Source organism: Cornus florida, unplaced genomic scaffold (genome assembly GCF_030987335.1).
Source record: "Cornus florida cultivar Cherokee Brave unplaced genomic scaffold, ASM3098733v1 CherokeeBrave_3.0.0_Hap2_Chr03, whole genome shotgun sequence".
NCBI classification, from domain to species: Eukaryota; Viridiplantae; Streptophyta; class Magnoliopsida; order Cornales; family Cornaceae; genus Cornus; species Cornus florida.
In genome coordinates, this window is record NW_026775573.1 from 10,304,098 (window position 1) to 10,331,891 (window position 27,794).

Sequence of the window (27,794 nt, forward strand, 5' to 3'; positions counted from 1 at the left end):
GACAAGAAATATCTTCACACACCAAACCTTGACTTTAAAAATTGTAAGATGAAAATACCTTCTTCAATACGAGGTGTTATACTAAACTGATGCCGTTTTCACCGACTCTTGTTTACACTCTGATTCGTGTGACCTAAATTTTGTCATTTTTGGATATTTTGTATTATGAATCACAATTCACATTTTTTTTTGTTTTTTGGGAAAGACAATTCACATTTTATTTGTTTATTTAACATATTATTGAATTCGAATTAGTAGTTTAAATATTTATCAAATTCGTTCCGATCAATTTGGCGGGCTAAGACAAACTATGATGAGCAAATCGCTCAACGAATGATGGCGTGGCAAGTTGGGATAAACTCGAGATCTTCTTGCAAACATCGTCAATAATCTATCCCTGTTTCGATTGATCCACTTCAACAGCTCCAAGTCTACTGGTATGTATGTACTCACTACTCTCTCTCTCTCTCTCTCTCTAAATTATTTCATTTGTTTTTAATCTGTTAGGTTTTGATAATTTTGTTCAAAATTGATTACATATGGCATTGCGAAAACAATTATTGATGTTAGCCAGAACTATTGAGGGGCATATTTGATGTACGGATAGTATTCTTATTGATATATCTTTAATTTTACCACTCATTTTTTCAGTTGGATATTATATAGAATTGTGTTGCTTAACATTTTTTAAAGTTGTTGCATGGATGTTGCATTTTGTGATGTAACTGTGTTGCATTGATGTAGCTCTGTGCACAGGATCGGGGTCTACAGACACAGACAAAAATTAGAGTAGTTAATATGTATAGATGAGAAAATTGGAATAATTTAAATGTGTTTGTGACTTAGCTTCTAATATTGCTCAATTGCCATTAACTTAGAACCCAATGATGGATCCCACTTATATGCTCAATTGCATGACTTGAATTTGGGTACAGACAGTTGGAGGCATCCACACATATAACTCTCATCAACCTCTCCACCCTAGGCGATGTGGGAAGTCACAATCACCCCCTATTGGGACCCAACATCCTCACTAGCCTGACCCTCATGGGTTTGTGCACGCTTCTCCCATTTTAGGCTGGGGATTGGCTGTGATACCATCTGTCACAGCTGACCCAACCCTGTATAGATATTATTCACTTTGCACATTCTCCTCTCGGTACTCACTCTTTTCCTCAAAACACATCTATACAGTTGGGGGCATTCCCACATATAAGTCTCATCAACCTCTCCCCCTCATATACAGAATTTCTTAAAGCCAAATTTATCTGTATCGGCATTGGGAAAGTTTTAGGTCTCTTTTATACAATCAAATGCATAAAAAAATATTAATAATAATAAAATAAAATAAAATAAAAAAATCAGCTTGATTAGTTTTTTTGTAATGATTTGAATTCATTTGAAGGATTAAGCTGTTCGAGGGATTCTAATACAATGAATGTGATAATTGGATGATCAAAAGACTCGGAACTTATCCAAAAATGCAATGACCTTACGCTTTGCTATTTATAGACTCAAAGCTTCACATCTAAAATCTAATACCTTGTGATAGTCTTTGTTATCCGCAAAGAATAATGGACAACCACCTTCACTTACAATGGCCTAACCCCTTTTTCCTACTGATAGAAAATTTGTCAAAAATATACCTTTCAATGAAAGACCCTGAAATAATCTTCTCCATCATGGTGTACCCCAAACGCTCATCAGATTCACGTGAAATTAAGTTCCTGTCATTATTTTTTTCTTTCTTTTACTTACCTTTGTCAAGCATATGATATAATACTGCACAGCTGAGGTTCTATGACCTTGTAAAGATGAAGTTTATATCAGTTTTGGTAACACATTAACATTCCAATATAAAAAAATCTCTTTTACTTAATTGTGAATGTTAAACTATCATATATGGATGCCCCTGCGGCCCTGCCAAAATAATCATGTATATATCTGATCCCCCTTTAGGCCATTGCCAAGGGCCCTACTTAAAAAAGCCCTATCATATTTAATATTAATCTCATTTTAGTTTTTTTTAGGCCATTTCCGTAAAAAAAAAAAAATTGAATTTAAATTAACATTTCCAATTCTTAAATTTTTAACTTTCTACGTGAGTTAGATCTCTTTTCTTATAAATTTCATTTTTATTTTACAGTTCTTAAAATTTGTTATTACCTTTTCTTCTTCTAAAACTTTGTCTTACTATTTGTGTGATTATGTCGGAAACCTAATATTTCATTTCTCAAATCATATGTTCTGTGAAGGTTTGTATTTGAAAATTGCTCCAAATAATCAAAGGCAAACCCGAAACTGACTAAAAATGAAAAATAATGGGCCAAAAGCAATGCTATAACTTGAAAAATTTCGTCGGAAATTTAATTGGAATCCTATATATTTTGCCTTGGGCCTCGAGTTGTATTGAGTCAACCTTGCTTTTAATATGCTGTTATATGTAACAAACATGTATTGTTTTTAGTGGAAAATTAGAAAATAGATTCTGACTTATCTGATATGCAGAGATATGCCATTGATATGTTTGGATAATTTAGAAAAATGTGGCACGATGTGCAGGATGAAGATTTGGATTTATAACTAGAAATCTTACTTCAAAAAACAAATATGCAGGTTTTTGTCTTAAATTCTTAATATAAATGGGGAGATGGAGGTTATCTATTAGTGATAATTGTGAGAAGTTTCCAATGTCAACAATAAATGGTGACAATAAAATTTTTGAGTGCAATCCCATTTGGCACAATATAGTTAGTTGTTTTTGAATGAGTAAAATGTGATTGTGAACAACTTAGATATCCATTGCCCAAACCCCAAGGACTTGCAATTTCCCAAATGGAGGTCAACACTCGGCAGCGTCATAATTATCATACTGAATATAATATACAATTATTTTCTAGCCATGCTAGCGAAAAACACAATTTTCAACTGTGTCATTTGTTTCAAGGGAATTTATAATCCCACTAAACAATAATGAAATTGTGCTTTATTCTGGTGTGACAATCTAAATGTATATCATAAGTTGTCTTACTCACATATCTGCACAAGCATATACTTAGAAACTAAGGATTGTATATGTATATGTATATGTACACTTACAATCTAATGACTCCACTCCTACTGCAATACTCACTTCATCTACAAAGCTTTACTCCTCCGGTTTTTTTTTTTTAATTATCTTTTTTATGGCAAAATAAAGCTTTTCTTAATATTCAAGATTCAATTGTCAAATGTTAGTATATGTTCAAGAAGTGTCGGGTATGTAGCCGAATTCAAGAATATTATTATCAGTTTATGGACACATTGAAGATGTATCAAACATTTATTCGTGAGTATCCGAGAAGTGTCATTGTTCAACTTGTCTCCAATGCAGACATGATTCCTTAGAAGTGTTTGTGCTTCTTATCAATGGCTCATGTGGTTTTATGAAACATTCATGCATGCACTTTATATTTTTATTATGCACATTTATAAATAACTATATATAAATTATATATAGGGGTCATTGCATGGTGCAATGACAAAGTTTGGGATGACCAGTATGAAAACTTAAGTTTGAGTGTAAGAGTAGCCACTTAAAACAAAATAATGCCAAATGTTATGTATGCCTCCAATCTGGCCCATCTCATATAGTCAGGACCAGCATTGGGTGATAACCTTATATATAATATTATATTAATATGCATGTGCTAGTTGTGAATATATCTGATTGTTAGGCTTATCATTTCCCAGCTAAACTATGGGCCTATTGTAGTGCAGTTGGAACTTTTTATCTGGTGATGGCCTCTTTGGTTGATCAATTTGTTATCCCCTCAAATAATGGATATAGGGTTTGGGAAGATCCTTCCTTTCTCAAGTGGAGGAAGAGAGATGCTCATGTTTCACTGCACTGCCATGATACAGTTGAAGGTAAGAAACTAAGAATCTATTTTCTTAATCCATGTCAGTTTTTTTTTTTTTTTTTGTTTCTTCTGGAAATGGCAAACCCTCAACCCCCCCCCCCCGCGAAAAAAAAAATCCCTTTTAAGTCCATATTTCCTCAACTCTATCTCGGAATGTTGGATTCTGGTGGTTACAGAGTTCTCTGTCTTTACTCCTATTGATTGGTTGGAAGTGACATCCAATGAAGCCAAGAAATCTTATATTTTTGTAAATAAAAGGATTTGCTTGATTTAGGTCTGCTCCACTATTATTAAGTTTTAATAACTACTACTATTGGCCCATCTCCACGCGAAGGATTCTATGCCAACTGGCACTCATGTAGATTACTAAGGGGGTTTATTTAGACACATTCTGGAAGGGACAGCAATATTGTAAGTGGTCCTTTCATATCCAGGTAAAGAAGACTTTTCAGAGTGTCTTAGTGGCCTTCTTTCAGCCTAGCTAATTATAGAAGGTTGATATAGGGCTATTTATTTTGTTGCACTTTAATTATTTACAGTTTGGTTTAGTTATTTTGGGTGGATGATGCAGTATCAGTCCTTGTATGGAATTTTATGTACTCTATGAATATTATGTTTTACACCTGCTGTATTAAGATCTTTCCTCATATATCTAAATACTTATAGCTAAATGCTTCTTATTAACCATATCTTCTAACTATTAACCTAACATAGTGTCATACACCTGCTGTATTAAGATCCTTCCTCGTATATCTAGATGCCTATAGCTAAATGCTTCTTATTAGCCATATCTTCTAACTATTAACCTAACATAGTCTCATATTCAATTTATGAAAATCTGATTCTGTTGTTTGTGGATAGGATCTCTTAAATACTGGTACGAACGCAACAAAGTGGATCTTCTGATATCTAATTCAGCTGTTTGGGATGATGATGCTGTTTCTGTTTCTCTTGATTGCGCTGCTTTTTGGGTCAAGGGTTTGCCTTTTGTTAAGTCTTTATCTGGCTATTGGAAATTTTTGTTGGCTCCAAGACCTACCGAAGTCCCTTTGAATTTCTATGATAGTGAGTTTCAGGATTCTGTATGGGAAACCTTACCAGGTAAGCATACTATCTTTTACCCTTCACTTTTATACTATTGGTTTTTGTCCCCAATAACTTATACTGTATGAACCTTACACAGATTCTTGATCACTTAAATCATTTTTGTCCACTTTGTACCTTGTTTCTATTGTCAAGGACAGAAAAGAATGGGTAATGAAGTTCTTAAATTTTGGAATGGTTCTTAAATTCTGAACTTTCACATGGAAGTACCTGATGTATCTGCACAAAAAAAAAAAATTGGAAAAAAAAAAAAGAAAAAAAAAAAAAGAAAGAAAGAAAAACGGAATCTATTGCATCTACAATAAATTGGGTTTATAATTCTGAAGTAAATTGCGGGAGAAATTGGCTGGCAGAATCTATTGCATCTACAATGGATTACAAATTATTTGGGTTTCAAATGGGCTAACGGAATTTTTTTTTGTTTCAATTATTTATTTATTTGTTCATTGGGATTTTAATTTTCTGGCAAAGAGCAACATTGTTAGGTTGGTGATGGAATTCCTGATAACCGCATGGTCGACATACTTACTAGAGGGGTAGGCATAGACGATGATTTTAGGATTTATTTTATATTTTATTTTCCTTATTTCTCCAGGTGTTTTTTTTTTTGGGTAGAGTCTTGTTAAGGTTTGTATACAACCAGAATAAAAGAAGAAGAGAAGAAATCGTATATGCTGTTATTCAATGGTTGTGAGTATTACAGAATATCGAAATACAAAAAAGAGACTAATAATAAGAAATAAATCCTAACTAAAATAAAGGAAAAGACAAAGGTACCCTTAACAAATATGAAAAGTACAAAATAACAACTCTCTTGACAAGTTTGACTAGGATTCTACTTTAATGCTTATATTTATATGGCTTGTGACATTGAGCAGACTCTTGATGATTATTGAATTTTGGTATCAAAGTTGCCCTACCTGTGCTGCATCAGTTGGGTTTGGTTTTACCAGATGATATTCACTATATATGTGAATCTCTGTTGTAATATTTTTTACTTGAAAGGGAAGAATAATTGATCTGTATGTTATTTTATTTACTATCACTTCCAGGTGTTCCCTTTTTTCTTTTTCTTTTTTTTTTTTTTTTTTTTCTATATTACTTGTGATCACCTTTTTTTTTCCCTTGGTTCCACAATGTCATTGTGTTTCTTCTTTCAGTTATTTTGTTTCCCAATGTTCTTCTCAAGTTGACATGTTCTCCTTCCTATTTTTGTAGTTTCAGAACATTTTTGTTCTGATCCAGCTTTTGAGTTTAGGTTTAGATTGTTTCTCTGCAAAATAGGGATAATTCTTAATGCAGTTAAAGAGTATGATAACCGTTTTCTTCTCCTATGATTGCATTTAATAATATATTTTCTTAAGAAATTTTGGTATTGCTTTAAGTAGAAAAGGATCAATGTTGAATTAGTATCAACTTTCAATTTTTTGACGTGTCATAAGAGATTTGTATCCTTCAACTGAACATATTTTCTTAAAGCCAGCTGCTTTAATGCCTTGGAATGTGACGGTCCTTCTAATCTCAATGAGATATGTATCACTGAACCTCAAGGTTTAGGGTACAGTTTTATTTGTCAAGTGCTTAAATTCAGAATCCTCCAGCTAATTCTTTTTGTTTAAGTACTTTGTGTTCTCCATTCTCACATTGTGGTATTTATCTTAGAAATTGAGGCATGTGGATTGTGAATTTCTTTGATGGGAGCAGTTTTAATGTTCCAGTTATTGTTTTCTCCATCTCTCTAATATATTTTTCTTGTAAGTTGTTGAGTATTCAAACAAGTACACTATAATTGGCACCAAAGGTTTCCTCTTAATGATTTTTTTCTTTCTTTTCCATCATAGTATTTTAAGTTTTAGAGCATTATAAAGTAAATCAGATTATTATTTATTTGTTTATTTATTTTTATTTTCTTCTTAAAGTTTGTTTTGAAATGTCTAATTATTGCAAGTTCTCCTACTTCTACCTCTTATATTAAATTTTTTTTCTATCTCAAACAGTTCCTTCCAATTGGCAGATGCATGGATTTGATCGGCCTATCTATATAAATGGTGGATATCTATTTCCAATTGATCCACCTAATGTTCCTGTGGATAATCCTACCGGCTGTTACAGGACATGCTTTCATCTTCCAGAAGAATGGAAAGGTTTGATTTATTTGATTATGCTGGTAGTTGTAGCCGATACTGAAATTATCTCTCATAAATCTTACTTCAATGCTTCTGCAAATAGATTGATTTTCATATGGACTCTGTCTATCAAAACTATAAAAAATATTAAGCCTGTAATTATTAGGTCATAATAAGATTTCTATCAGAATCCTAATTGCTGACAGAAAAGATTGTTAGCTCTGCAAAAATTTGTATGTGATATTTTGTACCAATGTTAGTAACGCAACTGTTACAAATTGTGTATCACTGTGTTTAATGCATCTTCATTTTCAGAATCTTTACCTGGACTTTAGCTTTGACAAGTGTACCCATTATGCTTTTTCAAAGACAGATCTGGGTGTCTCACTGGGTACTACATTACACGTATATCACCTCCTAGATCAAACCTTTCCCAGTAGCAAGCAGTAATGAGTGATGCAAATAATTAATGGTGTTTTAGGAAGTGGCTTGAAAAAGTCAACGAGTCATTCTTGTTTATGGGTACTAAGTAATTAAGCTTTGGAATTATTAAGTCTTTACTTAGGGAAGTGATAATGCTGTGTGGGGATTTTAAAAGTCATTCTAGTAGAAATCAAGAGTCATTGGTAGTTATATTATATAAAGGACAACCCTCTCTCTAATGTAACTAGTCTTTATCAATCTAATTTTGAAATATTTTCAGATTATTAACGTCTCTTTAATAAGGCTTTTCTCTGATTTCCCTTCATAAATCTAAGCTCGAACAGTAATTGGAGTAATTCTAGTCCATCTTACTACTGCAAGAGGACTTTCTTTTCTTTTTGTTTGCTTCAATGCCACATTAATCATTATGTAATTTTTATAACAAGAAAACTGGAGTTTCTTGCTAAACAGAAGGGGTCGGATAGTTAAATTAAAAAATAAAAAATTATAGTCTACTAGACGATAGATCTCCTTAAAAAAATAATATTTGAAAAGACTCCTAGTATGACTGATGACACATATATATTAAATGACTTGTTGGCTTCTCATGGTAGCCAACAGCTGGGTCCATCACTTGGTTGCAAGAGGTGTTGTGTTTTACATCTAAAATCTATGGTGTACAATATAACAATATTTTATCTAGTATCATGATATCTGATTCAATGATTTACTTATCAATATATATCATTGTTTCAATGATCTTTAATGCTCTCTCTCTCTCTCTCTCTCTCTCACACACACACACACACACAAGCACAAATTTGAACACAAGAATAGATTTTTATCAGTTTTGAAAGCTCATATTTGATGGTAAATAAAACCATTATAGATAATGCTTGCATTTTTAGCTTTTCCCTCGGTGTTTTGTGGCCCTATATATTTTCATCTTCCATTATTGTGAAATGTTGTCTCAAATATTTCTCTGGCAGTACAATTAATAACCAATTGGATCTTGACAGGTCGTAGGATTTTTTTACACTTTGAAGCTGTTGATTCCGCTTTCCATGCATGGATAAATGGGATTCCTGTTGGATATAGGTTTGTCATGCCTAAATTTAAGTGAACTTCTGTAAATTATTTGATTAGATGGATCTGAGCCTTTTTATTTTTCTAACTCTAGTTGGTGCATATTATTTATTTTAGTCTTGGTGAAAAAATAGCTGTTTCAACGGCAATTATGCATAATTTCAAAGGAAGATATAACTCATTTAGGTAAATTAATTGAAATTGAAAGCAGTTAAGCAAGAAAAGGAGATTTTTATCTCTCATACTTTTATGAACTCAAAAGGCTAAACGAAACTGCTTCTAAACTTTATAAAAAAATAACGATATATGCAGCAGAATAGGATGTACAGATATGAACTATGGGACACTCAGTTGGAATGTAGGTATCAATCATGACACTCAGTTGAAATATAGATATCAATCATGTAACAAATAGAATGGTTGAAATATCCATACATAGACAAAGCACTTATAATGGTCTTTCATTTGTTCTTAGTGAAAAAGACGAAATCTAAGTGTCAAATGGAACAGTGCTTATGATAGAATATGGTAAACGTATACCTTTAGAATTTAAAGGTAAGTTTTATAAATAAAAAAAATAGATCAGCCATACTTTATGAGATAGAACTTTGGGCAGCTGAAAAACAACATATTGTGTTACCAAAATGCGATGTTGAGATGGATGTGTGGTAAGATTAGAAAGGATGAAATTAGAAACAAATACATCCGTGTAACAGTTGAAGTGCACGCATAAAGATAAAATGAGTGAAAGTGGATAAAAATGGTTTAGTCATGTGCAGCGAAGACCATACTTGTAACAACTGTGAGGTCCATGAGTTTTAAATAAATAATATATATACACCAACAGGTCAGTGGCCTAGCGGTATCTAGCCCTTACTTCCCAAAGGGAGGGCAGTTATTCAAGCCTCAGTGAGGCATGTGTGTGTGAGTACCAACTAAGAAAATTATATATATATATATATATATATATATATATATATATATATATATATAATTGTAATTGAGCAAATGGTATTAAAAATTTCAAGTTTGATTCTCACCTGATTAAAATTTTGAATTGGGATTAATGATGAGTGTAGCCTGGTTCAAATAACCATGTTCCTGTGTTTCTCTCCAACAAAAATGCCCATGCTCCCACGTTTACCTGTTTTCTCTAGTAAAACACACGGTTTCAATTTTTAGACCACTGTGTTCAATTAAGAGAATGTTTTTGTATTCAGTTTCTTATTAAAGAGAGTGTAAGAGAATGATTTTGTATTTGATTTCTTATTAAAGAAAGCGTAATTGGGAAACAATAGTATTTGGGCTGGAAGAATTATAGTAAAAGAATGAGAACTTGGGAAGGAGATTGTAACGACCTGCCCAAGACCCATGTAGATATTGTTCACTTTGCACACTCTCATCTAAGTGCTCACGGTTTTGCGCAAAATGCATCTACAATCCACGATTACCCCCTCTTAGGACCCAGCATATAAATGCCAAGAACTTCTCCTTCGAGGCGATGTGGGACGTCACAATCACCCCCTCTTAGGACCCAGCATCCTCTCTATCCTGACTCACAAAGGCTAGTGCACGCCCCCCATTGCTGGCTGGGGATGGGCTCTGATACCATTTGTGACGACCCGCCCTACTCCATGTAGATATTGTCCACTTTGCACACTCTCCTCTCAGTCCACGATCTTGCTCAAAAGTCAAAACGCGTCTACACGGTTAAGGGATGTCCATACATATATATGTCATGAACTTCTCCACCCCCAACCGATATTGGACATCACAATCACCCCCTCTTGGGACCAAGAGTCCTCGCTGGCTTGACTTGCGTCGGCTTATGCATACCCCCTATTTCCAATTTGGGCTTTATGTCACGCCCCGCCTATGGAGGTTGTGCCACGCAGGCGACACGCAGACGCTGAGGACGCTGCATGGCAACTGCATGGCAAGTGGAGTTTCTAGAGTCTTCTGGAGTAGTCTAGAGTTCTGTGGAAGATTCTAGATATGTGTAGTATATTCTAGAAGTGTGTGGAAGGTTCTAGAATTCTCCAGAATTGTGTGGAGTAATATGGAGGGTTCTAGAATGTTGTAGATATGTATGGATATGTGTAGAAGGTGGAAGAAGATTCTAGAGAATCAATCTCCACCATTGGTTAGAATGCATCCTAGCCATCCATTAGGGATGGGAATGCCTATAAATAGGAGTAGGACTTCATTTTATAACCAACAAGTCCTAGAGTGAGTCTTGAGAGCCTTGTAGAGAGCTTGAGTGTTAGCCCTGTACAAAGCATTCTTTGAAGTAATAGAAGTGTTCTTTCCTTGCCAACTTAAGTGCCTTAGTGTGTGTGAGTGTGCAAGCCAAGTGAGGAGAGGGCGAGGGCAACTACAACACTAGTAAGCGCACGAGGGAAGTGTGTTGGCTAAGGTGTGCACGGGAGTTAGGCTGACCAAGTACTTGCAAGAGTGAAAGCAACGTCTTGGTGCCGCACGGGAGCAGCTAGAGTGGTGCTGAAACTCTAAGCCTGTGACAGTTGGTATCAGAGCAGGTTCGTCAAGGGAGCTTTGTTAGAGTAGACATGGCTATCGGAGGAGACCACCAAGTCCACATCTTAGAGCAGAGCTTGGAGGAGAAGCTTGCCACACACTTGGTTTACACGGAGACTAAGTTTAATAAGCTCGAGAGAAGGATGGCGGAGCTCTGCGAGCTGATTGATGGCATCGCCAACAAGGCGCAAGAGAAGGAAAGGGACTTGCATGATCTGGTAGACGACTTGCGCGTAGAGATTGCCGAGTGCAAGAAGGAGTTCTCCCAGGCGCGCGAGGTCGTGGTGAAGCCAAGGAAGAAGAAGGCGCCGGAGCCCAAGGAGTACGATGGGGCGAGGAATGCGCGCCAGATTGACAACTTCTTCTGGCACATGGAGCGGTACTTCGAGTGCATGGAGATCGAGGATGATGAGGAGAAGGTGCAGACAGGCACTATGTACCTCACAGACACCGCCGCTCTATGGTGGAAGCAGCGCTTCACCGGTAGGGGCGCAAGAGCAGTTGATACATGGGAGGAGTTCAAAAGGCAGCTCAAGAGGCAGTTCTACCCTGAGTGCGTTGAGGACCTCGCCATGATCAACCTAAGGCGCCTGAAGCAGAAGGGCAGCATAAGGGAGTATGTGAGGGAGTACTCCAACTTGATGCTGGAGATCCCAGAGATGCCGGAGTGGCAACGCGTGTGCTTGTTCATTGATGGGTTGCAGTCTTGGGTAGCCACAGAGTTGAGAAGGAGGGAGCCTAGAGATTTGGCATCCGCAATGGCTATAGCGGAGCGCCTTGAAAACTTTAGGCGCGATGACAAGAGGGCCACGTCTCCCAGGAGGGACCACGACAAAGGTGGGGGAGACCGTCGCTTCAAGAAAAGGGGCTCGCCCAAGTCAAGTGATGATGAGCACAGCGATGAGGAGAGACCCCCACGCCATGATAAGGGCAAGGACCATGGAGAGAGGTCTAAGGCTAGTGGCAAAGGGGAGCGCCGCGATAAGGGCAAGTGGGAGCCGAAGTGCTACTTGTGTGAAGGGCCGCACATATTGCGACATTGCCCCAACAAGAAGACCATGAGCGCCCTTGTGAAGGATAAGGGCAAGGGCAGGGTGGACGATGCGGGCAGCGATGAAGATAGGTGCATGGGAGCTATGCAGATGCTGAGTAGCATGGCGCATGACACCAAGAAGAAGGGCAAGGCAAAGAAGGTAGCTGGGGTGCGCTATGTGGATGCGCAGGTTGGTGGCAAAGCCGTGCAAGCGTTGGTAGACACGGGCGCTACACACAACTTCATTACCCCGGAGGAGGCGCAACAACTTGGCTTGGAGATGCGCAAGACGGAGGGCTGGATCAAGGCCGTTAACTCCGAGGAGGCACGCGTGAGTAGAGTGTGCAAGGAGGTGGAGCTATGCATGCAAGGATGGAAGGGCAAGGCTGACTTCCAGGTTGCGGAGATGGACGACCACGACATGGTGCTGGGGCTGGAGTTCATGGACAGGAACAACGCCGCGCCACTACCATGCCTTGGTGCGTTGATGATACTTGGAGGCGAGGAAGGCAAGGCCGCATGCATGGTGCCGCTCGTGGGCAGGAAGGAGAGTCCAGAGGTGGCAGTCAACACGATGGAGCTCGTGAGGACTTCACATCTCCCAAAGGGCGCTCATACGTTTGGGCCAAGGACATATGCGCAAGTGCTGATGACCTGCGAGAGGCTGGGTCAGCTGAAGACACCGTGACGAGGGCGTCACGGAAATGGGTGGGGGAGAATGTCACGCCCCGCCTATGGAGGTTGTGCCACGCAGGCGACACGCAGACGCTGAGGACGCTGCATGGCAACTGCATGGCAAGTGGAGTTTCTAGAGTCTTCCGGAGTAGTCTAGAGTTCTGTGGAAGATTCTAGATATGTGTAGTATATTCTAGAAGTGTGTGGAAGGTTCTAGAATTCTCCAGAATTGTGTGGAGTAGTATGGAGGGTTCTAGAATGTCGTAGATATGTATGGAGATGTGTAGAAGGTGGAAGAAGATTCTAGAGAATCAATCTCCACCATTGGTTAGAATGCATCCTAGCCATCCATTAGGGATGGGAATGCCTATAAATAGGAGTAGGACTTCATTTTGTAACCAACAAGTCCTAGAGTGAGTCTTGAGAGCCTTGTAGAGAGCTTGAGTGTTAGCCTTGTACAAAGCATTCTTTGAAGTAATAGAAGTGTTCTTTCCTTGCCAACTTAAGTGCCTTAGTGTGTGTGAGTGTGCAAGCCAAGTGAGGAGAGGGCGAGGGCAACTACAACACTAGTAAGCGCACGAGGGGAGTGTGTTGGCTAAGGTGTGCACGGGAGTTAGGCTGACCAAGTACTTGCGAGAGTGAAAGCAACGTCTTGGTGCCGCACGGGAGCAGCTAGAGTGGTGCTGAAACTCTAAGCCCGTGACATTTAGCTCTAATACCATTTGTAACGACCTGCCCAAAACCCGTGTAGATATTGTTTGCTTTGCACACTCTCCTTTTGGTGCTCACGGTTTTGCTCAAAATGTGTCTACATGGTTAAAGGGTTTCCACACATATAAATGCAGCCCACCCCCCACCCCCCCCTGCGCGCACGCGCCTTACAAGTGATGTGGGATGTCCCAGAGACTCTTACTGAAATTATTCTGTGAACAGGCAAGTATATCTCCTCTGTACTTTAATTTCAATTGTGTAGTATTCGAATTTAAAGGATCAGATTGAGATAAAAGCATGAAATTAATCTGGTTCAGTTTGTGAAATTATTTACGTTCATTGGATTTACGCACATACATTTATATGCGTATTGATAGGGTGTAGAGAGTCATAAATGGAAAGAAAATATATGTATACATGAGGCTTGCTTGAATTACATTGGGTTTCGAACACCAGCTACTGTTAAAACATATAAATGTATTTAATAATATTACTTAGTACAACTAGGAGGAAAACATGGCTTATAAGATATGTATGAGTATATACATGTTGGAGGTTATTACATGAGACTGAAAGATTTTAGTTGAACTACTTCTACTGTTATTGCATGAGTTTAGACAATAACCTTGTATGTCATTACTGTTAAATTTGGGTTGTCCATACACCATGCATGCAAGTCTACCGTTTGGGATTTACACCGAAACCATGTTATGTATAAACTACATGCCATGTCATACATTTCCTCATTGTTATGGAAATGAAATATTAAATATAAATTCCTGTATCACATTATCACGTGGTTCATAGGTATTTCGACTGAATACGAGTAAGGTGTGGGGGGAATTATAGATGAAATTGCTCTCTAGCCCAATATGATTGGATAGAACAGGTTACTTTTAACTAATCTTATATTACATGGATGGCTGGAATTATCTGTGTTGGTGGCGACTTGGATAAATGGCAATTATTGTGAGTTGAAAACTAAACCAGTACTTATCAAAAAAAAAAAAAAGAGTTGAAGGCTAAACCAGCGGAAATTAACGTGAAGGGAGGATTGATTCCAAGGCCGGAAACATATTTATACACACACACACACACACACACACACATATATATATGTATACGGGTGTCATAATAAGCTTTAGCCATAACAAAAGTTCGTGGGAATTGAAATTAGGTGGAATTTTACTTATTTTAGAACTTTGGTTCGTTTGAAACATATATAGGATTTGGAAGTGAAAACCTTTGAAACTGATCGTGTGAATAGGGAGTTCAGTGTAAACGTGTGTGTGTGTATACATGTAGATACGTCAATCGGAGAAACCAAGTTTCAGAACTCTCACTAACTACAATAAATTACTGAAATAAAATTTATATGGAACGAAGTTAGGTATAAGCAACGATGTTGGGGAATTTAATTAATTGTTTACCTTTGAAAGGGATTCGTTCCTTACCCAGAAAAGTTGATTCATTCCTTACCTATTATTGGAAGGTTGGATTCGTTCCTTACCTTTTGTTGAAAGGTTGGATTCATTATTTACCTATTATTAGAAGGTTGGATTCATTCCTTACTTCTTATTGAAAGGTTGGATTCGTTCCATCCTCATGTTGAAAGGTTGGATTCGTTCTTACCTCTTATTTAAAAAGGTAGGATTCGTTCCTTACCTATGGGTTGGATGCGTTCCCTACCAAGGAGTATGAATTAAAAAAAATAAAGTTTTGTAAGGTTAAGAATACCTTAAATATTAAACAAGAGAACTATTTTCTAATGAATGAAACAAAGGTGTTAGAATTTGATGTTATCACATGCACATTAAAATAATGTATGTTATTGGTATGTTAGTATACAGTCGTATTAAAGTATAGTAAGAGTTTGCTTGTTGATTTGTGAGCTCACCCTTTATTTAACATTTTAAGTAAGGCACCTATGGAGCGGATTTGATACTTAAGTGGATTATCATCATATTTATTTTATCCATACTTTCTTTATTTTGTTTGAGGAAATTGTATGCGAGAAATAATATAATTATGGACATGTGTCCCCTGTTATTAGTATCGTTACTGATGAGAATAATTTGTAAGCCTTTGAGGTGGTAAATGTAAGAGTTGATTTTATTCAATTATTGATAATTCATCATTATATTGCATAGAATGGTGGTTTATGCGAGATCATGGGTGAATGATAATTTTAATCGCGCCAAGGGTTGAATGTTGGACTAGTTGTCCTTAAAGTTGAAATTGGGGCATGACGATACTTACAATAGTGAGGAAGAGAGGTGTGGTTCACATTGAGGGTAATGTTAGGGAAAGGGAAAGACTAAAAAACTAGCATGGGTTGTGATAGGGGAAAAATGACAGCTTGTAGTTTAACTACAACTATGGCATTAGATAATGCTCAATGATGAGGATTTATGTAACTCACCACAAATGGTTAGGATACTGCTTTGTTAAGTTAATGTGTATCCTACAAAACAATCAAATTACAACACATATTGATGATAGATAGCATCTTGATGGTAAATACATACTGTGCCATATTTTGATGAGATGCTTGAATCCATGAATTTATTGAATAACTAAAAGGAAGGTTGGTGAAATTTTAGAAAGTAAATGCAAGTTGTCATGGGGGGTCTATTGTTCATATTTATCTATAAACTAATTGCACAATATTTTTTTCTCACTAATAAAATAACCTTTAACAAAATTGCTTCTAAAGATTGCCTTGGGTTGTTAAAACTTCATTACACAGTGTTGGTCTCACTAATACAGGATGCTGGAGGGGCTGCATTAGATACAGGATTAACTTTTGACATTATTTGTACAAGTGGGTTACTATCAGGCTCTAGTCCGCTTTCCCATTCTTGACAACTTGTGCTTTTAATTTTGCACCAAGCAATAACCTCTATAAAGACTGCGTTACTGCAAGTTTTACGAGAAGTTTCATGCCATTCTAAGGGTAATCTGATGACAACTTTATTATAAAATAATGTTCATCTAGTTATGTAGAAATCTCATTACTTTGGTCTACCCATACATGCTTGAAGTTGAATAAGAGGTTTCAAAGCTGAATAGTTTAATCGGAATATTTTATGCATCCACTAATAATTATTCCTTCATTTGTTAGGTCAGTCAGGATAGTAGACTACCTGCTGAGTTTGAAATCACTGATTTCTGTCTTCCATGTGGATCGAACAAAAAAAACATATTGGCTGTTCAAGTATATAAATTTAGCGACGGTTCTTACCTTGAAGATCAAGATCAGTGGCGGTTATCTGGCATCCATCGCGATGTGCTTCTTCTGGCCAAGCCAAAGGTTAGTTTTCTTTTCAGTTTTGTCCTCGTAGGCAGGGACTAATGCTAAGCTTTTAAAATAAATAAATAAAACAAGTGTTAGCTTTTATTGTGACTGATGTCAAAGAAAAGTATTATATGAGAATCCTAAAATAATATGCAACAGGCAACTTTATTAAATTGGCTGATAGCAATAAAATGTATTACTTGAGTGATTTTGCTTTATGAACAATGGTTGGCAGTCTGTGGATAGAGTTTAAGATAGAGTTGGTGATGTTGAAGGATTTTCACAACATTGTTCCCTTGGGAGTCTTAACCATATTTCTCCAAGGGCCCCATGATGGACTATTAGGGATTGCGTTTGCAGGATCTTTTTTTTTTTTTTTTTTCCCCTTCCTTTTCCTTCTTTCTTCGCCGACACCCACCCCAATTGCTTTTGGTATCATGAAAGTGAAGGACTCATCATCCTTTCCTATTTATATTGTATTCTATTTCCCCTGCAAGTATCAATTTGTGTAGCTTTTCTCCTCCTTTTAGTAAAACTGGTTGTTTCTTACTTATCAAAAAGTAAAACTGGTTGTTTCTTACCCAAAAAAGAACAGAAAAATCTGACTAGATTCTCACTCTCTGTTGCCACTTGAAATGGGGTTAACCTATTAAAATTTATTTGAATTGACAAGAATTTCTTTCCAGATATTAAGATCATCATAAGAAGTCAATTCGCAATAGTCTGAAACACCATAGCACCCGAAACACATGATACTGACTTTGAACCAGAAACTTCCTGAATTAACAGACTTAATTGCCTATTATAGTCTTGTTGAATGGAATTGTTGGTTAAATTTTGTGATCCCCATCTTCTAAAGGAGTCAATCTTTGTAAAATGTTTGCCTTATAACTTGGGGCCTTGCTGAAAAGAGTCTCTCAGATTTTTCCTTTTGTGTTAAGTATATGAGATTCTCAATCCCAAGTCAGTTTATGAGATTCTCAATCTCAAGTTTAGTAATTTCTTGAGATTAGTTTTGTGTCTTGTGGCCAATTGAAGATGTTATATAATGTAACAACAGGTTGTCGTTACAATATATTGGTGTATTTTCTATAAACTAAAGGTGAGAGATCATTGGTTCTTAAGGATCTCTTCTGATTGGTCTGCATAGCTTTCATTATTTCCCTAACAACAAAAAATTACGAACAAAGATAAAGATTTCACCTCCCTGTAAGACTGGATTTTCTGTGAGGTGTTGGTTGCTGGAGTGAGGTGATTCAGTCACAGTGGCTTAGAATATTGGAACAAAAATCTGTCTATTTGTCACCATCTCTTTGTTGTTTTGGTTATGTGGTAAGTGCAAATGGAATAAAAGTACATGATAGTAAAGTTAAAGCATTCATTGGGGAAGTAATTATTTACTTTATTTAATCGTGAATATTGCTTTGCACACTTAATACTTGCTTGATTTAAATTGAGCTTATGTATTTTCTTGTCGAAGTTTTTTTTTTTTCCCTGTGTTTGTCTATTGTCCATCTTAACTCATACAAGGACAAACTGCAAGTGTATTGCATGATCATAGATTGATGAACCATTTGGTATGCAGGTATTCATTGCAGACTATTTCTTAAACTCAAGCTTGGGGGAAAACTTTTCCCACGCAGATATACAGGTAATGTGGAGTTAATCGAGAGGAATTTTTTCGTTTTCTTTTTCTTTTTCCCTCTTCAAGCAAATAGTCTATGACTATTTATTATGTACTTGTTTTGTGTGAAAGAATTTCATCTGCTGTCTGAGAAGTTTCATTTTATCTACTCTTTATATTATGATGTATCCTTAAGATTAATTTTTTTGATGTCTAGGATTGTGTACTTTAGCTTGACACTGATCAAGCTATAGTAAGAGTTTCAGTGTCAGCTTTTGTTCTTTTCGCTTTCTTTTTGTTCAAGTTGTAAAATATATCTCAGATTAAAATTGTTTAATGTCTAGGATTGTTGGGTCATATGATGGTACCTTCTTATAGATTGAAGTTATTATAGTACTTTAAGGGACTTCTACTTATTAAAGTACTTAGATTCTAGCGGATTTATACTTTGAGAATATTAGGTTTTGTTTAGTTTTAGCACCTTATAAGTGTCTTCTTTTGTATCCTCTTAAAGAACTGGGTTTTTTAAGAGATTAAAGTATGTTATTGTCTCCTTTGCGTCTAATAATTCTATATTGAAAATTCCAAGGCCAAATTTTTTTTTTTCAAGGAGTCATTATGGCATTTCACAATTTCATTTTTTAAATATAAAAAAGCCTCTACTCATGCTTCTTAGGGTTAATTAAATTTCTTTTTCTTTCTTGGTTCCTATATCAGTCTGTCATCATTATCACCTGCTTGTAATATCCACGGAACACAAAATATCATATTGCAGACTATGGAACTATATCCATTTTGTACCCAATTTCAACTTCGCTGTAGTTGATGCATTTTGTACTCATTTCTTCATGGAAGTGCCTGTCTGTAAGATTTTTGCAACAACCTCCTGTGACGTTGATGATAATTTAGAATCAGGTGTTCAAAAATACATTTGTGTGAGCTCCAGGAGAGCTCTTCTAGGAAGAGTGTTTTTGTCTTTTTTATTATACTTGCTGATCATAGGTGCAAGCACCAATTCCATCCATGTGTTCAGAATGACTGTCACATGAAAAGTTCATGATATATTGTGGCTATGGAGCCTATGGTGCTTTTATTAGTCAATACTGATAACATATCTGGCAAATGCATGCAATTTATTCTGTTTTTTCATAATCCAGGTTGAAGTGAAAATTGATAACACAGGAGAAACAAACAAGGATAACATCCTTTCCAACTTCACTATTGAAGCTGCTGTCTATGACAATGGGAGTTGGTATGGCAACGATGGAAATGTTGATCTGCTTTCATCTAATGTGGCTCATTTGGCACTTAGTCAGTCTCGTAGGAGACTAGGATTTCACGGATATCTACTTGAGGGTAAACTGCAGATGCCCAAGCTTTGGTCTGCAGAGCAAGTGAGGAATCTCAGCTCGTTTGGATTTTATTTGAAGTTAACATTTCAGCAGTTTGCATCTTTTTGAATAATAGGTGTCTCCCAAACAAGATTTTGAATAATTTAACTTCCAAGTCTAGGACATATTCACTGCATATAAATTGAATTGGCAAAGTGTCATAACCTCATATTGGTAGTATTTTTGCTCTTCAATTGTATGTTGTGGTTGTATGTTTAAACCTCTTTTCTTTTGAGGTTCTTTTACGCATCCGTTCAATGCTCTTTTCATTTATTGAGTTCTCTAGTTGAATATTATGACCTATTATAATAAGTGTGTGACAAACATTTGGAAAGGACCGAAAAGGTTGAAAATCTGTCATGCTCTGTTAACATGTCCAAAGGATGTAGTTTGAGAAATTATTATTGTTTGGTTTGTCATTTTGTTTTTGAAATATCGTGAGACTTCTTCACACACTGAAACTATTTTACTTTCTTTTTGCTTAAATACTGTCACAATTTATCTATTACTGTTCTTCCACACATTTAGACCTAATTTTGTTCCCATGTTTATTTTGCATTTGCTTCTCTTATCTGTTTACAGCCAAACCTTTATACTCTTGTTATCACCCTCAGAGATGCTTCAGGTGATGTAATTGACTGTGAATCGTGCCAAGTTGGTATACGTCAAATATCAAAAGCCCCAAAGCAGCTACTTGTAAATGGGCATCCAGTAATAATAAGAGGGGTAAACAGACATGAACACCATCCACGTCTCGGGAAGACAAACTTGGAGCCCTGCATGGTTAAGGTTAAGCCTTGTAATTGCTCGCTGCATGCTTACGTTGCAGTTGTTTATTTTGGTTCTGTTTTACTTATGAGATTCTTTTTATTCTTCTGCTTGTAGGATTTGGTTCTAATGAAGCAAAACAATATCAATGCTGTCAGAAACAGCCATTATCCCCAACATCCCCGTTGGTATGAGCTGTGTGATTTGTTTGGCATGTATATGATAGATGAAGCAAATATCGAGACACATGGTTTTAATGAATCTGGACATGCTAAGCATCCAACACTGGAGCCAAGTTGGGCTTCTGCTATGATGGATCGTGTGATTGGCATGGTGGAGAGGGACAAGAATCATGCATGCATTATTTCTTGGTCCTTGGGGAATGAGTCAAGCTATGGACCTAATCATGATGCTCTTGCAGGTCTCAGTTTTTTCATTATTATATCTTTTAGTTTGGACATAGATTAATGAACTGCTAACCACCACATTTTTTCGTAAAGATTTAATAATAGTGTCTGTTTATTTTTCAAGAAATTTATCTGGTGACAAAATAGTTAAACAGCACCATCTGTTTTTGGGAGAAGTGGAAAACAGATCATTTAAATTATTTTGTCGAAGTATGATGTTGAAGCTTCATGCCCATGCCCTTTTGTTGCACTTTCACCTTTATAACTGTCATGGAGAGAATGAATTTTATATTTTGCATTAGACTATATATAATTGTGGTGTTTATTGAGGTATTCTGCATTGTATATTGAAGTCATAGTCATAGACCTAGGCTTCCAAAATCATCCCAAATTTCAGAATTATTGACAAAAAATTAGGAAAAATGGTAAAATGTTCGAAGAAAACTTTAGGTAACGGGAGTCAGAACGAATGAAGCATGCAATGCGGTATTGTAATTGTTCTGGATATAAATTTTACTAATAAATCCAAACAATGCTCAATATTGGGGATATATGTGAGTTATTAATAATGAATTGGATTTTATTTGCTTGTCAACAGTCAGGTATGGGTCATATATTTTCTCAATTATTTAGAATATATAAATTGCAAATTGCTTCCAAGCACACTGTTTTCTTCTCTGGAGTCATTTATCGGTCTGACTTCAAAATTTCAGGTTGGATTCAAGGAAAGGATCCATCAAGGTTATTGCACTATGAAGGTGGGAGGTCCAGAACCTCATCAACAGATATTGTATGCCCTATGTATATGCGGGTTTGGGACATGGTGAAGATTGCAAAAGATCCAACTGAAACACGACCTCTGATATTGTGCGAGTATGTTCCTCTTTCATTGGTTACATTATATTACAACACTAAAACCCATCCTACTTAATTTCTTGGCGACGCGATTCGGTTTGCTCATGGACACTTGACGGACAACTGGCAGGTATTCACATGCAATGGGAAACAGCAATGGAAATATTTATGAATACTGGGAAGCAATTGATTGCACATTTGGCCTCCAAGGAGGCTTTATCTGGGAGTGGGTTGATCATGTTAGTTTTAAAATAGCCTGTAGTTAACAATTTAGAATGTTTCTTGAATTCACTTGATAAAGAGCGCCATAAGCTTATTGTTTAGCCTTTCCAATTTCATTTTTGCACAAACGTCATAAATCATGCAATTTTTTTTTTAAATCTTTGTAGTTGAATGTCTCCAAGTTTTCACAGTATCAGGCCCAGTAAGGTAGGTTTTTCCCATATCTTGATACTGGATGGTGTAGTTTTTTTGCTTTAAAGAACAACCTTAAATAAAATAAGATGAAAGTAGAGTAGATTTTCATTGCAAAGAAGAAAGATAAATAGATTCAGAGATTGCAATGAAATGGTTCTTGCACAGACACCTTACTGACTTTGACCTAAACTAAATATATATTAAGCCCTTCATTGCTTAAGTTTTTTCTGTTTATTCTTTTCTTTCTGCCTGAAAGTTTTACAGATCTCACCTTGTTTTATTTATTTTAATTTCTAAGTGTGTGTGTTTCACTTCATGTGGTTGGGGTGCGGACTCATTGGAAAGTCTATATTTTGCACTTTGCATTCAGGGGCTACTTAAGGATGGTGCTGATGGTAATAAGCATTGGGCATATGGAGGTGATTTTGGTGATACCCCCAATGATTTGAACTTTTGTCTGGATGGCCTTATATGGCCAGATCGAACTCCCCATCCCGCACTACATGGTAACTTGAATACTCCTCTCATATTTTCATAAACCTCCTTCTCAGATAGTGACTGTAGCCCATTCATGGTTCTTTGTTACAGTTGGTATTTATTTTTTTCAGAGATCAAGTATGTCTATCAACCAATTAAGGTTTCATTCAGGGAAGGCATAATTAAGGTACTATCGTATTTCATTCTGCTGTGCTATCTCCTTTATTGAATCCTTGTTATATTGTAACTGGATTTATACTTCGTGGATCATCTACAATGGTTTGTGGATTTTATTTATACAGATCACAAACACACATTTTTTTGAAACAACACAAGCATTGGAGTTTGGATGGACTGTTCATGGCGATGGATGCGAACTTGAATCTGGAATCCTCTCTCTCTCGTCAATAGAACCTCAGGGCAATTATGAGATAAAGTGGGAGTCGGGCCCATGGTATTCTCCTTGGGCTGCTTCATCTGCTGCAGAAATATTTTTAACAATAACTGCAAAGCTTCTGCAATCTAAACGCTGGGTTGAATCCGGTCATGTCATTTCGTCTACACAAGTCCAGTTGCCTGTAAAAAGAGAATTTGTTCCTCACGTAATTGCTCTCAACATATCCCTAGCTTGATATCTGTCAGTCTATCCCTGATTTACAAACAATTATGGTTTTCAGGTCATCAAATCTAAAGATGCCACCTTCCTCAGTGAAATTCTTGGGGATACAATTAAAATCAGCCAGCAAAACGTTTGGGAAATTAAATTTAATTCTCGAACAGGAGGCTTTGAAAGCTGGAAGGTATATTATATCATTGGGTTTTATAAAATTGGCTACTGTTAAATAAAATTTACTGATGGAAAAACTACATGTAAAATGCGTTTCTGATGTTACTTCAAATTAAGCTATGGTAAAAGTTTTGCCACTATTTCTGTCTTCAAATATTATGATATTGTGATATATTATAGGTTGAAGGATTTCCCGTGATGCATGAAGGCATATTCCCGTGCTTTTGGCGAGCACCAACAGATAATGACAAAGGGGGAGATGCAAATAGTTATTTCTCGAAGTGGAAAGCTGCCCATCTTGATAATGTGTTTTTTCTTACTGAAAGTTGTTATGTTCAGAATATGACCGATGATCTTGTGAAGATAGCAGTTGTCTATCTTGGTGTGCCAAAAGGTGAAGAAAGTTCTTCTTCATTATCAGAAAACTTAAATGTCCTCTTCCATGTTAATATGACTTTCTCAATCTATAGTTCTGGAGATGTCATTATAGAATGCAATGTAAAACCAAGTTCTGATCTTCCGCCTTTACCACGCGTCGGGGTTGAATTCCATCTGGACAAATCAATGGACCATATTAAATGGTATGGTAGAGGACCATTTGAATCTTACCCTGATCGAAAGGCCGCTGCCCACGTGGGGGTGTATGAGCAGAATGTCAGTGACATGCATGTTCCTTATATTGTTCCTGTAGAATGTTCAGGTAGGGCAGACATAAGGTGGGTGACATTTCAAAATAAGGAAGGTTTTGGAATTTATGCTTCCATATATGGTGATTCTCCACCTATGCAAATGAATGCAAGTTACTACTCCACTGCTGAGCTTGACCGTGCAACACACAATGAAGAACTTAACAAAGGAGACAATATTGAGGCAAGTGTTTCTTTAAAATTTTGGTTTTTGTCAAACTAATTTTTTTCATTTTGAAAGTTTCTGCACGAAATATCCTGAAAAAGAATAGAATATCTTGGGTATGAGGTTCAATTTAACTTTATAATTAGAAAATTTGTAGTTGTTTAAGATCTTTAATTAGGAAAGATGCCGAGTAGAGAGCAGAGAGCTTTAGGCCAATAGTAGGCTTCACAAATTTGGATCTTATATATTCTGTTTTTCTTTCTAATACTACATAAAGGAACACTGCCCAGTTGTGGTCTGGCTACAGCAGGCTTTAAGATGACAGAGTTCAATTGATGGACCGATACAACTTGAATACTGGAGTGAAGGTGACACAATTTGTTTACCATAAGCTCTTTTTGAACTCGTACAGCAATGGCATGGTTTCCCAAAAGAGTCTCCTCATTTTTTATGGCAAACTGCATATGCACCCTACCATGAATGTTCTTGTATCAAATGCTTTTTCATTTAGATACGTCTGTGGCTTAATTAAAGCATCTAAAGTTGATGAATCTCACCTTGTCACTCTGATCCATGGCATGTAGCTGGATCCTGATTAAATTGGGGGTAACCAAAAATCCACCAACTTTATGTTGCTTCTGAGGTAAAATGAATTGCAAATAAGCAAAAGATGGAGCAGATGCAACAAAAAGTTAATAAGGCTACCTTTTCATTATAGCCAAGTTTATGCTTGCTGGACGACCTAATTTAGGCTCCTTAATTTGACCGAGTATATGAGTTGAAATCCTTGTAAAATAATATGGATTCGAGGGAGAAATAATAGAAGGTAACTCATTATGGCATCCTCTTAGCTCTCTTTATTCAATACAGGGTTCTTGCAATGGTACTGGAACACTCGAATATTTGGGCATATTATTGCAGAAGCATGCTTATACATTACTAAGAGCAGAATGTCTCTTGTCAATGGAAGGTGATAACTTTAAAAGGATTGAAACCCATCTTACCAATTGAAAGAAAAAGTATCTGATCATGATAGAAGAATTGCTACAATATTAATCCAATCCAAAAGCATGCTAACTTTCCCATCTAAAAACCTTCGTGGAATAATTGTGGTCAATGTGGGGAACACTAGGATCATCTGGTAGATTGGCAACTGTGTCTTGCATTAAGACTTGGGGGGATTAGGTATTGGTAGTGGTTTTCCTTAAAAGAAACTTTGCTCCAGCTGGCAAGTGGTTGGAGAGATTTTTGAGGGAACCTTATAGCCTATGGAATTTGGTGACCAACGGCTTATATTGTTCCCACCCAAATATTGAGATGCTAAACCTGGAGAAAGGGACTCCAACCAGGTAGCTGCCTTTTTTATCCTGTGTTTTGCTAGATGTTAGCTCCAGTGATTAAGAGTCAGATCATGGGAGAAGCAGTAATGCTGCGATAGCCCCATTTTTTATTTTGTTTTTTCTGCTTTTACTGTCCTTTGTCCATATTGAGGAAGAGAAGGTGATCAGAGGAAAGGTTGACGACACACTACTGAATTGGTCTGCTCCTTCACGGTTTCACCTTGTCATATATTTATCAGACATAAGACAAATACAATAATACCTCGAGGGTAGTATAACCAAAGGAAATAATAACTCTAACAGATATAAAGGGGGACTCTCTTGTAATTTCTACTATTTCTATAGGGATACTCATGATCTGAAACATCCCTCAAACATTTTTTTTTTTCTTGAAGATGCTTAAATTTCCCTCTCAGGATTGTTTAACCACCTAAACCTGATGCAAATTTGTAGTGATTATTTGAAATAGTCAAACTTTCCTTTCTTTTCGGTGTTACCCTAATTAAATGCTCTCACTTGGCTGGTCGCTTATGAGAGATTAACAGGATATATGCTTCAAAAGGAGGAAATATGGATTCCTAATCCATTGTATTTTCTGTATGGAAGGCGGAAAAAAAAAATAAAAAAAAATAAAATAAAATTTAACAGTGCATTACGTGTTGTATAACAGTAATTTGGATGTATTTCTCTACACCTTGTCCATCAAGATTGGAGAAAATTACTATCATCCTCCCCATGATTCTGTTGTAAATTTGGTTTTTGGAACCCGGAAAGTTATAATTTAATGTTGATGGTTGTCTCTAAGAAATCCAGGGTATATGTCAGGACGCATAAGGAGGGAAACATCTTTGGTTCTTTTGGCCCTTTATATTTGTAACACAGTCGAGGCAGCGGTAGAGATTTATGAATGGACCTTAAGGAGTTCCATTTTAGGTCTTTTGAGGTTGGAAGATGACAAAGCTAACATCACCAGGTGCACAAAGTTCCATACCACCTGTCATCTCTTATAAAAGAAGCCATGAACGTTTTGAGTGTGGTGGTTGTTCCTTCACATGGTTACTTACATCAGGCAACTCTATAGTGGATTCAAAAGCTAAAAGAGGAGCTACTTTAAATGAATTCTACGTTAATGGCTCATGCTTGTGATGATTATTGCTAGTTTCAGGCTATTTATTTTGTACCTCAAGATAAAAAAAATTTACAAGGAAAACATTCTTCTCCATTTGCTTCTTATTTTTGCTTGAAACTCTTCACCTTTTACTTTAGTTTCGCTCATTTTCTTAAGATTGTCAAACTTTTATCGCTATTTCAATGCTCCTGTTGCCTTTTCTTTGGTTGGTAAGGTTGTCGGTTGTTTCAGTACTGTTTGTTCAATGGCCTAGTTTTCTTTATTTCTCTATTTCTTTTTCTGGTCATCTAGTTGGTACTCTCCATCTTTCTTTGTGACCTAGGTATATTGTCATCGCGGTGTTGCAGGTGCATCTTGACCACAAGCACATGGGTTTGGGCGGAGATGATAGCTGGACCCCCTGTGTCCACGAGAAATATCTGATTTCTGCCGTGCCATACTCATTTTCTTTCAGGCTGTGTCCACTCACTGCAGCCACCTCTTGCCATGACATCTACAAATCACAGCTTGAAAAGAAAACAGCATGATGTATGAGCCTCATATCAGCATATTATCTATGTATCTCATGTTGTTTTCTGAACTCTCTATGACTTGCACCATTCCAAGGTTTCCGAGGTTCACATGTAAGGCTTCTTCTTTCAGGATTCATATAGGAGTTCGAATCCCCCCTGGGGCCATCCCCAAGGAATTTTCCCGGTGGTACATGTGGGACAAGGAGACTATATGCGCCCGGTGGTGCATTATGGGTGTTCTAAGAGGCCTGATGTAATACCCCGATAATTTTAAAAGATTTATTAATTAGGATTAATTATTTTATTTTATTTTTCAATGATTTATTTTATTTTATTGAGTGC

At 36.6% G+C, this 27,794-nt stretch overlaps 1 protein-coding gene across 1 annotated transcript; it reads left to right on the forward strand.

Annotated features, from left to right (window-relative positions):
• LOC132299419 (uncharacterized) lies at positions 1–27,794 on the forward strand. Its single transcript, XM_059796015.1, has 19 exons — positions 1–437; positions 3,760–3,909; positions 4,764–5,003; positions 7,004–7,150; positions 8,575–8,653; positions 16,725–16,908; positions 18,479–18,544; positions 19,675–19,911; positions 20,491–20,697; positions 20,794–21,097; positions 21,797–21,956; positions 22,069–22,177; positions 22,726–22,861; positions 22,964–23,019; positions 23,135–23,434; positions 23,510–23,632; positions 23,800–24,489; positions 27,288–27,468; positions 27,583–27,794. Exons 2-18 carry the CDS (start codon positions 3,780–3,782, stop codon positions 27,465–27,467), a joined length of 3,348 nt encoding a protein of 1,115 aa, XP_059651998.1. The 5' UTR covers positions 1–437; positions 3,760–3,779; the 3' UTR covers position 27,468; positions 27,583–27,794.